Source organism: Danio aesculapii, chromosome 4, assembly GCF_903798145.1.
Source record: "Danio aesculapii chromosome 4, fDanAes4.1, whole genome shotgun sequence".
Lineage (NCBI taxonomy): Eukaryota > Metazoa > Chordata > Actinopteri > Cypriniformes > Danionidae > Danio > Danio aesculapii.
In genome coordinates this window covers 39,049,133-39,061,735 of record NC_079438.1, presented here as the reverse complement: position 1 = coordinate 39,061,735, position 12,603 = coordinate 39,049,133, and the positions used below count along the sequence as shown (strand labels likewise).

General features: G+C 35.1%; 1 protein-coding gene across 2 annotated transcripts; it reads right to left on the bottom strand.

The window, feature by feature from the left end:
* Nucleotides 1-271: 271 nt before the first annotated feature.
* Nucleotides 272-11,755, bottom strand: cep83 (centrosomal protein 83). Of its 2 annotated transcripts, XM_056455617.1 has the most exons (16): nt 11,681-11,755; nt 10,826-11,031; nt 9,736-9,886; nt 7,859-7,951; nt 7,286-7,417; nt 6,954-7,205; nt 5,505-5,636; nt 5,281-5,395; nt 5,063-5,207; nt 4,814-4,963; nt 3,090-3,165; nt 2,852-3,009; nt 1,639-1,768; nt 1,425-1,528; nt 1,018-1,186; nt 272-930 (listed from the first exon to the last, which is right to left on the bottom strand). In XM_056455617.1, the coding sequence occupies exons 2-16, from the start codon at nt 11,029-11,031 to the stop codon at nt 775-777; spliced, it is 2,169 nt and encodes a 722-aa protein (XP_056311592.1). In that variant the 5' UTR covers nt 11,681-11,755; the 3' UTR covers nt 272-774. The 2 variants fall into 2 exon arrangements, with proteins under 2 accessions (XP_056311592.1, XP_056311591.1); XM_056455616.1 differs by lacking the exon at nt 11,681-11,755 and having other exon boundaries at nt 10,826-11,040.
* Nucleotides 11,756-12,603: the final 848 nt, after the last annotated feature.

Genomic DNA, 12,603 nt, shown 5'->3' with positions numbered 1-12,603 from the left:
TAAAAAATTAAAAACTGCTTTTATTCTAGCCAAATAAAACAAATAAGACTTTCTCCAGAAGACAAAATATTATCAGACATACTGTGAAAATTTCCTTGCTGTGTTAAATGTAATTTGGGAAATATTAAAAAAAAAAAATGAAGGGGGGTGGGGGCTAATAATTCTGATTTTACGTATATATATATATATATATATATATATATATACACCTATATCCATAGTTTACTCATTATTCAAACCAGGGCAAACAAAAAACCAAGAGAAGGCACAATTATTAAAAAAATCTTTATTAAAACCATGTTTCATGGCTGAGTGCTTTTAGAGACATGCTTGTCAGAATTAATTTACCACAAATATCCATTAAAACCACAGTCACTCCGTTGTGAAATTCAGGTTCGCACAAATCATTTTATTTGTTTTGTTTCCTTTTTTTTATAAAATGTATATTTGGACTTGAAAGGTCTTCTAAGAAACAAAAAAGCAAAATATCTAACATGGCTTCTTGTTACAAATCATTCTCAATATGTACAACAAAAACTGCAACACAAACCAACACTTTATGTAAACTTTAAGAACCCACCCTCTCAACCAGTTAGAAAAAATACCATCAGACAAATAAATTATAAATAATGCAACAGGTTTTTATTAAAACATCTCTGACCTTTACTGTTGCAGAGCACCAGGAGTCATTTAAAGCAAAATGTCACAGTAAATGTCACAGTATGTCCGAATTTTTTTTTTGGCACAGGGTAAACATAATTACACAGGTATCGGTTAAGAAATGTCTGGAAGGGCGTCCCGTGGGCTTGACAGTCTCTCTCTATCTCGGTCCAGAGGAGCAGCAAGCTCTTCCAGCTGCTGTTGCTGACTGTTTTCTAGCTCTTCTAAGCGTCTCCGCAACACACACAACTCCCTCTGGTGCTGCTCCTCCTGAGAGAGGAAATGAAGGAGAAAGAGTTAGATTTATCTGCTGGGTTTGGTTATGGCTGACTAGAGAGTATTCCATTTTGCAGACACCTGTATGTTTGAAAAGATGGATTCGTTCGGGATGAGGAGGGATTGGGCCAGGGGGGTGGAGGAGGTCATCTGGTTGCCCAGCAACAGTCGGCGAAACTCATTGTGCCTCCTCTGCAGCTCCCTTAAACGCTTGCTGAGCTGAGCATGCTCTTCAGAATATGAGGATTTCCTGAACGTACACAGATACATTAGAAACACTATTAAAACAGCACATTTATGTAAATATTTAATACCATATTTTACTGTGCATTTTGAATGTAATTAATAACAATACATTGAAATCAATTATTTATAAAAAACTTAAAATAAATGATCAACCTATATATTTTTTATTGTTTATTTGACTAAAATAAAACCTCTAGATAGTTTTGAATGCATGAAGCAATATGCAAACAAAAGTATCCTACTTCTTTTCTGCACTTGCTTCAATTTCAAGTTCTGCTATCTTGGCTTCCAGGAGCTGAATCTTGTCTTGGAGTTTGTTTTCTTTCAGTTCAGTCATTGTTTTCCTCTGGATAAGAAAACAGACAAATAAATATAATATATTATAAAAATAACTGTACCAAACAAAAAGAGAGTCAAGCTGTTATTTGTTCATAAAAGAAAAACTGTAAACTTCACCTTTTTCTGAGCAAATGCTGCCCTCTGTAGGCGCTCTTTGGCCTGGCTGTATTTCTCCCGAAGTTCTGCTTCTCTGTCTTGCAGCTTGTGTTTCTCCTCTAACCATTCAACTCGCCTATCCTCCACCAACCTGCAACAATACAGCATTAAAACTTAAAATTTTTTTAATACCATGCAAAATTAAACAAAAACTGTTATTTATTCATTTGTTTTGCTTCGCCTTAGTCCCTAATTTATCAGGAGTTGCCACAATAAACAACCCAGTACTAGGAAACACCCAAATACTCTCGCAGTCACACACAGTCATACAATATGGCCAATTTAGTTATTACAATTAATCTATACAGCATTATCTGTGGGGAAAACTGGAGCACCTGGGAAAAACGCACGCAAGCACGGGGAGAACATGCAAACTCCATACAGAAATGCCAACTGGCCCAGCCAGGACTCGAACCAGCGACTTTTTTTTGCTGTGAGGTGACAGTGCTAACCACTGAGCCACTGTGACATCCCAAAACTGTTAACAAATGTTAACAAAGCAAATGTTCACAAACAAATACATGATACACAAACATAAAGATAACATTTATTTTTAAAAATTATGCGTTCTCTTCAAATGTTTCAAAATGTTTTTCTGTTTAGTCAGTAAACAGGAAATAATGGAATCAGGAAAAGTCACTAGCTGGATCTGAATAACATTGCCCACCAGTCCAAGACTCAAAATGAAAGATATGTGGTAAATATTAGGCCATGGTACTGACACTGTTTCTACACCTTAATTTAAACCCTTATTCTGCATACAGTGGATGTGGAATCTTGCAAGAGACAAATCTTAGACAGTTCACTGATGCCTCATTATATATCAAATACTGACACAAATGACAAACAATTGTGGCGTGAGGAGAGTACCAAGGGTTGCGTCCAGTGTATATTCACATATGATTATCTGGCACCTTTGTAGGATTTTGTGTTAACTAAAAAAAATCTAATACCATTATGAACAAATCACCCTTATTTGTCATTGAAGGGAAAATTGTTTATCAAGCACTTTTATAGTTAAGTTAAACCCTTCTCTGAAACCAAATTGATCTGTATTTAAGCATTTAAGCTGTTTTGATGCTCACTCAGCAAGGTGTCAGCATTCTCTGAAATATTTTTGGTCCTTATTTGAACTGACAATGATGCTAGTGGCCGGGTTTATGATAAGGTGTACCTCTCGGCTTCCTGTTGGGTCCGTTCCATTTGTGTTCGAGCACTGCGCAGGTCTTCTCTCAAACGCTCCAGACTTTCCCTCAGTCTGTTGTTGTTGTCCAGCAACTCGCTTTCAGAGTGAGAGAGGGTTCCTATCTGTAAGTTCAGCTCAGCTATTTGCTAATAAACACAATTTACAAAACAAGTTATTAGAATTATATGATACTTTATGACTTTATTCTCATAAATTGTACTCTTACTCGTCTCAGGTCAGCATTTTCTGCTTTCAAAGTCTCCAGCTCCTCCAACTGTTGGCCCTGCTGCTGAACTTTTGCCCTGTATAACACACAATCACATTGAATTACTATTGTTTTTTTAGATGTTTTCTTCTCTGATCAAAATACAGACTAAATGACATGTTTTCTATTTCTGTTTCATCAAAACCTAGTGGGAAGTCTAGGATATAAAAAAGAGCCGTTTTTATTGCATCTATCAAAACAGAGATGATGCTTCTACACAGTGTTTTCATGACTTTAACAAAAAATGGCAGGACCTAATTTTCCCCAATAAGATTAGCAAGTAAATGCGTAAATATGTAGTAAGTATGGTCAGTTTGTAATTTATACATAAATAAGAAGATGCCGCTACTTTCGTTTCATCGCAATCATCATTCATCAACAATAGATGTATATTAAAATACAAACAGAATGACATGTTACTACTTTTGCCTCATCAATACTTTTTAAAGTAAAAAGATGGGACCTAGTTTTCCCAAAAAGACTAGTAAGTAAGTTAGGGCCAGTTTTTATTTTAAATGTCACAATTAGAAGATGTCACTACTTACGTTTCAGGCAGAACAGTTTAGTCAATAAGAATAGGTAGTAAATATGGTCAGTTTTTATTTTAAACAACACATTAAAGGAGACTGTGAAATTTTAAAGGCCGGCCTTTTCACTGCACCTGCATAAAAGACTGAATGTCTTTCCGTACCCGTGGGGGCTAATAGTCTGTTTTTTCAGCCGCCATAACCATAAACAAACCATAAACAAAGCAGCGGTTAGTACCATAATCATGGTAATTGTCACTCACCACAGAGGGATTCACTCATGCAAATATGTCTGATAATCCATATCATTTGGAAACACTTAAGAAATGTAGCAAAAGTACAGCTGACCTGTTTGTGTTCTCTCTTTACTTGAATTGTTTACTTTTGTTAGGTCACTTCAGTTTTTGTTCTTGAGCTCTGAATCATAACCAATTAGAGTGCTCTTTTCAGCTAATGGCCAACACCAATTCTAAATGCTGAATCGGGCCAAGTCGATCTGATATTAACCCAACAAACATATGAAACCTACTAGTCGGGTCAATGGCCCGAAGCTGCTCAACAGCTGACTGTCACCTTTAAGTGTCCCGTCCTTATGTGGGCTATTTGACCAAAAGTAAAAAGTGTCAGTTCTGATTTCATACCTCACAATATTAAAAAAAAAATGTTCCTAAATCTATCATAAATGAAAACGGCAGGGCTTAACTTTTTTCAATAATTATGTTCTATTTTGGGGCTGCATGTTGACTCAGTGGTTAGCACTGTTGCCTCACAGCAAGAAGGTCATCTGTTCGAGTCCCGCCTGGATCAGTTGGCGTTTCTGTGTGGGGTTTGCATGTTCTCCCCATATTCACGTGGGTTTACTCTGGGTGCTCCGGTATCCCCCACAGTCTAAAGACATGCACTTTAAGTGGATTGGGTAAACAAAATTGGCCTAAATGTATAAGTGGGTGTGTGAATGAGAGAGTGTATAGGTGTTTCCCAGTACTGGGTTGCGGCTGGAAGTAATTTATCAGCTGTGTAAATATATGCTGGAATAGTTGGCGGTTCATTCTGCTGTGGCAACCCCTGATAAAAAAGAGACCAAGCTAAAGGAAAATGAATAAATGGATGAATGTACACGTTTGATTTCATGTGGATTATATAAATCAAGGAGGTTGCCTCAGGTTTTGCAGTTCTTTACGAACAGACTCCTCCGCCAGTTGTGCGGCACGGAGACGCTCCTCCCACTCTTCCTTCTGCGAGTTTCCTGTCGCTTCTTGAAGAGCTTTCTGCTGCTCAAGCTCGGACAAACGATTCTCTAACTCCAGCCTGGTGACAAAATATAATCAAATTTACATTCATAAAGATGCTAAAACAATCTATGATGCTTTGTATCAGTTCCACGTCAGATAATATAGTAATGCGAACTTCTCTTCCTGAAGGGCGGCCATCTTGTGTATTTCCTCCTCTCTTGCTGCCTGAACCCTGCGTACCATTTCACGCTCTTTTTCAGATATCAGTTCTTTATTTCTCTCCAGCGCTGATTTCATGACCTCAATATCTGACTGCAGACCTGAAAGAAATACATCTCTGTTATACTGTAAAGCAAGTTAATGTAAAACAAAAAATAGGAAGATGATGTTTACCCTCTACTTGGCACTGAAGCGTATCTCGTTCTCGTTCCATTTCTCCTTTAGATCGGACACACTCTAGCTTTACATTACTTAACTCCAGCTTGTGTGTGTGCTTCATCTCTTCAACCTGACAGATAAAACACACACTTATAACATTAGCATTATTTCAGATATCAAGCATCAGCACATGAATCATAGATCCGACTAATTCAGTCATTCAGGCTGTATTCAAGTACCTGACTGTTGAGCGAGTTGATCTCCCTCTCAGCTTTGTGCAGTTTGCCTGTGAGGAGGGTGTTTTGTTCCTGAGATAAACGAAGTTCACTTTCCGTCCTGTCCAACTGCATACGAATAGATTGTTTCTCAGCCTTGTGGAGGAAAAATTATTATTATGAATTTTTACCAAACTTGAATGGTTATGAAATATTGTGTTTCTATCTATAGATATTGCTTGGGTGGCCCTAGCATGAGATGTATGACGTCTTTAAATATTTTTGTTAATTTCCTTGTCTTGTATGGAAAAGTTCAGCAGTTTTGTAATGTAACCTTGAAGAACCTCTACAGTGACCTGTGTTTGTTTCTGTATGACTGTCTGACCCTCTTGAAAGAGGATAAAATCATCTTTAAATATAATTGGACATGTCTGTTTCTTATTCAGTGACAAAATTTTAAAATTGCCACAACAGCCTTAACATCAAAAATGTGAGCTAAATAATCTTTAGACCATAATGAAACATCAAAATGTTTTTATATTGTGTACTGTATTTTTGAAAGGGTAAAAACTGCATTTTTTGTGATTAAAACAAAGATAATAGGCTACCGATATAATATAAAATAAAATTATAAAAATACAAAAAAATCTAGTTATTTTCTTAAAATTCTTTGAAATCATAGTGCCATTTACTATCAAACAACAAAAAGTCTAAATGTGAAACCTAAATTCTAAATGTAAAGCTTAAAAAAATTTATTTTAAATTAATCTTAACAGCATGTGAGAATGTAATTTTGCATTGGTCACATTTAATGTTAATGTATTTAATGTAATGTATTTTGTCATTTTATTTATTGGATCCCAGGAAGGATAGCCACTACATTGGTCATGGCTAATGGGGATCTAAATAAACACGTACACAAACTATGAACGATACATTCATTATAGTATTTATTAATTGCTGCTAATGTTACTTTAAATGGAACCTAATTCAATCTCTTTATATAAGTTGCTTTAGAATATAACTCACAGCAGATTTCACACATGGCTAAAAAAAAAACTTAAAAAATGCAACACAAATTATGGAAAAGATTTAAAGATTTGAAGTTAGATACTCTGTTACTAATTTCAACATAAAAGAAGAAAATACATCTCTTTAAATATTTCAAATTAAATATTAATGACTTCTTAATTATATTAATGATTTTTTATATCTATAATATTTGTATAACCAGTTTTTAAAATTTGTTTTTAATAAAAATAAGCTTTTATTAAAATGCAGAAAATGAAATGGTATATTTAGCAAATGTTTTTTTTCCAAAATACATTCACTGTTAGCAGAAAAACTAAAAAAGGTCTGATATTTTAAACTGAACTACACTGTTTGTATAGTTGTTTTGTTCAATAGAATTGATTTTCCTGTATCATCAAAAACCTACGATCCTTTTCTTACACTTGGCTTATATCTGCTCACCTCCAGGGCTTTTACTGCAGCCTGTGATTCGGCCAGCTGTCGGATCTGTATTCGTTGTACATTTTCAGCTTGAGCACCAGAGTTATTTCTCTCTGCTCTGAGTTCAGTGACCTCTGCCTCCAGGCCTTTGAGCCGCTGGTGGAGCTGAGCTTTCTCCCTCAGCAGGGCTTCAACCCGCTTCCCGTCCCGTGCCGGGTCTCCACTCTGCAGTTGAGTGGCCAGATCTTCCTTATCATGCTCCAGTCGCGCCACCTGCAGAATGACATGCATAACAATCCTTCATAAAGAGACAGTACTAAATCAAAATACAATATCAAAATGATAAAACATACATCAGCTTCGTGCCGTATCCGTCTCTCCTCCAGTACTCGAGCGTGTTCTTCTTTCTGGTGATCAAACTCAGACTTGAGGAATGTGAGGTCATAACGGAGCTTATTATACTCTGACCTGTAATGCTCTGCCTCCTGTCACAAAACAACATCTCAAGGATTAAACCTATTGACCTGCAGTGTAAAAGTAAGGTATTTCTGTGATTGTTTTAGAATTTCAGATTCAGTTGTCTATGGGAGAAAAGACTAAGAGTAAATAGTAAAACTACTTCTATAGTTGTGTTTATGATGATGCATAAAAATAAAATAAAATATTAAGAAAATACAAATTTCCATCAACATCAAGCAGCATAACAAGTGAAGGAGACCAAAAGTCTCAAGCCAATAAGGTTCCAATGGCTGTGCACACTCATACGTGAAGGATAAGGTCAATACTAAACATATATTGTAACAGGCAGTGAAAGCAAAACAGTCGCTTTGTTTCTCATCTGGGATGGACATATAGCATGTGCTTATGTGATTGTCATGGCAATAGGAGTTAATAGGAGTCAGCTGGTGTAGAGGGGCATCTGTTACCTCCTGGAGTTTGTTGAAGCGTTCTCTGATGGGAGCCTCCAACTCCTGCTGCACCTGTGCTCTTAAGAGCTCCAGCCGCTGAGGGGTCAGCACCTTACACATAAACAAACACACAACACAACAACAAATGCTAGTCTGTCAGTGAAATGTCTAAATTAAGCATGTTTAGATGATTGCACGCAGTACCAACATTGTCACATATTTGTTAACATATTTTATGATATGATATTCGTTAATTTGATACATCATAATAAACATGCTCTATATTTATATTGTTTGTACTTCAAAATACAGTTAATAATTATTTATTATTAAAACTTTTAGAATGCTTTTTAAACAATATTCACATTATACTTTCAGTGATGTCTATAATAGTGCAAATGAGTTAAATGATGACACTTAATTAGATAGCTTAATGTTAAAAATAATTGTTAATCTGGCCTACTACATGCTGAAATATTAATTGAAAATACAGTTGACTATTTATAAGTCTACTGTACGTTAACACCAGTTACATTAATTAAACTAAACTGACAATGAAAACTACAAAAGCTAATAATAATCTTAGATTTAAATTCTTAAGGTTAAAGGTCCAGTGAACTCCTTTGAAATTTGTGTTTTTATTTGATGTTTGAAGTAATCTTAACCGAAACCGGTTGGAATAGTGTAGCTCTTCCCCTTTTTAAAAAAACAGCCAATAGCATTTTGTTTTACCACAGCTCTGCCAGTGAGGGTGGTTGAGCTCAAGCGCATCAAATGAAAAGCATCTTGAAGGGGGCGGGGCATGTCAGACACTAGAGAGCATTTGATTGGTCAAGATTTAACGGTGATCCATTTAGGCAGAAATGACAAACTACAAGCTTTACATGTTTATATCAGTTTTATATTTTCATATCGCAAAGTTTGTCACTGTTTTGGAGCATAGTAGCTTATAGATATCCTAAAAACAAACAATACTAACATCTAAATAAAACTCAATTTTAATTTCATGGGGCCTTGAATGTTTAGTACTTAAACATTCAAGGCCCCATGAAGTTAAATTCGAGTTTTTATTTTAATTGTTAAAACTGTAGTTGTAATCTGATTACAAATCGAAATAATTTTATTAAATGGAGTTAATAACTAATAAACTAATTCATTTGTATTTTAACTTTTGATTTTAATCCAGAGAAATTCAAATTTCTAAAAAAAAAACTTATTTAAAAAAATCTAACATTTACTAATAAAAGTTTAATATAAAATGTTACCTGTTATACTTTATAATCCTTTTGCAAATGAATTTGGTTGAAACTTTTGTTTATTCTGAACATGTATATTCAATAAAGCAATACACCAATTATTTTTGTTATTGTACCTGCTAAAGTAACCTTTTTTGCAGCATAGGTCATTATCGTGATAATACTACATACCATAATAAAAGCTTTTGCAATTAATCGCAACAAGAAATTTGATACCATCCTAAGCTTAACTAAAATACAGGAAATATACATTATTTTATTATTGCAGTTTGATAATTGACAACTTTTTTCTTTGCAAATTAATTGTTAGACAACACAATACCATTATTTAAACTTAAGAAGAAATCAGCATTTGCTGCAATAAAACGGCTTTCCAAATCACAACACTCACATTTGTTAATCTGACCAGCTCTCATTTACTAAAACAAAACTGCCCTAAATGGCAATATTTCACCTAAACTTGGAAGAAATGTTTTCAGACATTTATAGAATAAAACAAATATAAACATCTTCCCTCAAACCCATACCTAATAAAAACAGTAAATGCAGATAAACTGATCATTTTCAAAATGTCACTTATCTTATTTCTTTCCCACAGCTGTAGATTTATAAACATATAAAGAGGCCAGTTATATGTACCTGTAATTTGAGCTCCTCTAGCTCTCGTGTTTTATCCAGCAGGTCTCCTCTCAGCTCAGCCAGCAAAAGCTGCTGCTTCTCTTGAGTGACTTGGCGATCACTGAGCAGGCGTTTAAGTTCATTCTGTGCACGCGTGTATTCATCCTGCAGTCTGTACACATACACGCACCCATTTACACAACTTAATAATGCAACAATGCATCTCATTTAGGCATGGGCGATAACCGGTTTCAAGGTTTACCATAGTTTGGAAAAGTCAATATTTAAAACCACTTAAAATTATGCATGTTAAATTATGCACAAAAAAAATGCTGTTATACAGTTCCTATATATGTAAGGTTTTTTAGGGCAACATTATCAACAGAAAAAGAACCCTCCACATCAAAAGCTACTGGTCGGCCCACAATTCAGGAAACATTTGAAAACAAATCACTTATATACCAACATCCAAGCATACTGTAGACCTGAACAGTGCAGTGGCTTACTTTATAGCCAAAGGAAAAAAATACCTAGTGATGCCTTTACATGTTGTAAGGAAATCTGTGTTTTTGAAACTAACGAAGACAACAAAAGTCAATTATTTATTGTAATTATTTTGTCGGACATGTTTTACTATTCCAAAATATTTTAAATGCGTCTTAAAAAACAATATATTGTGTTTAATGGGGAACAAAGTTGTAGTTTTTTTTACCAAGACATTTAAAAAGAACATATTTTTGTTCAAGGTTATCCCATATAGCCCATGCCTAATCCCATCCCAAATTCAAGCACAGTCCCTCATTGAAGTAAAGTAGCTTTTATTCGCACATTCAGACTTTCTCCTTAATAATATAATTTCAGAAAAGTATTCTTTGCAAGTTATAAATAGGAAAATCATATTAGCAGCCAATGACTATCAAAGTACAACATTGTTCAGTCAATCAAATAGTGCTAATGTTGTTTTGAAGTCATACTTGCATTTGATTTTAGACCGAATATTCAAAGTAGCGTGGTAAACAATATAGGGGCCGTGTCAGAAGTTGTCACTGACTGTTCAAAAATGTACAAATGTGCGAATATAAAACCAACTTTACCTCAATCAGTCCCTCACCTGGTGTGCTCCACTTTTAGTGTCTGATAGTTGGTCTTGTGGTTCTCACATCGCATGCGCTCATCAATGAGCATTTTCTGGAGCTCCATATCAGAGCTGGTAAGTCCCGTAGAGCCACCCAAAAGGACCGTGGCTTTCCCAACTCCTCCTGGAGGCTCCAGATTGGGGAACAGGGCAGATGCCTGCCCTAAAGCTGGAGGGTTCATCTGATCCATAGCAGAGAGAGAAGAAAAGGGGTAAGGGAACAAAGGCAAAAGATTTTATACCTCCCTCTGAAACCACTAAAACCTTAAGGGATCTCTTTAAAAAGACACAGATCTCAATCAGCACAAATGACTCCACTTCAGACAGCCAAAGTCAAGTGATGCAGGCACATCTCATCAAGACTGACTGTTTTAAATCACTTGTAAGAGCACGAACAAATCATCTAATCACTACATGTGCAGCACAAGAGTCCTGCTTTGCTCCTCTGCTCTCAAGTGATTAGAAGTGAAGCTCAGGCTGGTCTCCAGTGATTTACTCTGTGTTGTAGATACAGATCCACTCCAGCATAAACATATAACGGCTGTGCATGTTGTCAAAGCAACCGAGCCACTGGGGAAGCAGACCTCGTGCATTTAAAACAGCCCCAAGATGATGTATTTCGTGCTGGTTGTAAGTGGAGGTCACTGCATAGAGAGTTTAAACTTGGAGTGTCATGCAAACAGTTCTTGATAAACAATGTACTTATTTCGTAAATAAACACCTCCGCTGAACGCAACACACACCATGCGCTCAGAAGTGTACAAAACACTGAAATATTGTCGTGCATTAAAGGAAAAAAGTAAACAATTTGATCAGCTGTTGTGAAGTTACCTGATCCAACACTCACTGACAGCGACGCACAGTTACGTTTTGATGATGGCGGCCGGAGTCGCATTTCAAAATAAAAGACTCGTGTTTTATAAACGGGATAAGGGCTGTGATCTCTTATTTTGTTGTCCGTTGAAGTAATACGCTTTCATACCTTACAGAAGTGATTTTATATACATTATGTTAGTTAAGGATCTAGTTTAACGTTTCAAATAACAAATATCGTCTAAATGGAAAGTTTTCTAATGTTCGTCGTCATTTAGCGAAAATTTTTAAATAAAAAAATTAAACATGTAGAAAAATAATAGTGTAACTAATAGAAAATAATTAGTAATCCACTATTTTTACAGTCTATAAATCATACTCAGTTTTATTTTGTGGGGTAGCAGCTAGGAAACTGGAAAATCTGTTTTCTTGGGGTTGCATTGGGATCCTTAACTTTGCAGTATATTGTTGTTATTATACTGAATTAAATTACTATTGATTGCTTATGTAAATCCCGATTAAATGTATAATAGTTACTTTTAAAATATTTTTTGCTAAGAAGCAATAAATAAGTAGTTCGAATGTATGAAGAACAAATAAAAGCTGATTTACACTTATTTTTATAGACAGACAGACAGACAGACAGACAGACAGACAGACAGACAAACTAGATAGATAGATAGATAGATAGATAGATAGATAGATAGATAGATAGATAGATAGATAGATAGATAGATAGATAGATAGATAGATAGATAGATAGATAGATAGATCAAGCCTAATGAATTTTCCCAAATATTTTACGTTTTATTCAACATTAAAGTTTCAAAAACGTAATATGTAATACATTATTTCATTACAAAAATGTAATAAAAGTTAAATAATATTAAATGGTAAACTTAGAATGTATTTTAACAACATTTTATTGTGCATAACGATAA

Bases quoted from the DNA above. Each gene is read 5' to 3' on its own strand.
- cep83 (XM_056455616.1), bottom strand. From the start codon at position 11,040: ATGGATCAGATGAACCCTCCAGCTTTAGGGCAGGCATCTGCCCTGTTC. The intron at 7,206-7,285 runs GTATGTTTTATC...GTCATTCTGCAG, and splicing joins GGATACGGCACGAAGCTGAT to GTGGCGCGACTGGAGCATGA. The intron at 5,208-5,280 runs GTAAACATCATC...TATTTCTTTCAG, and splicing joins GCTTCAGTGCCAAGTAGAGG to GTCTGCAGTCAGATATTGAG.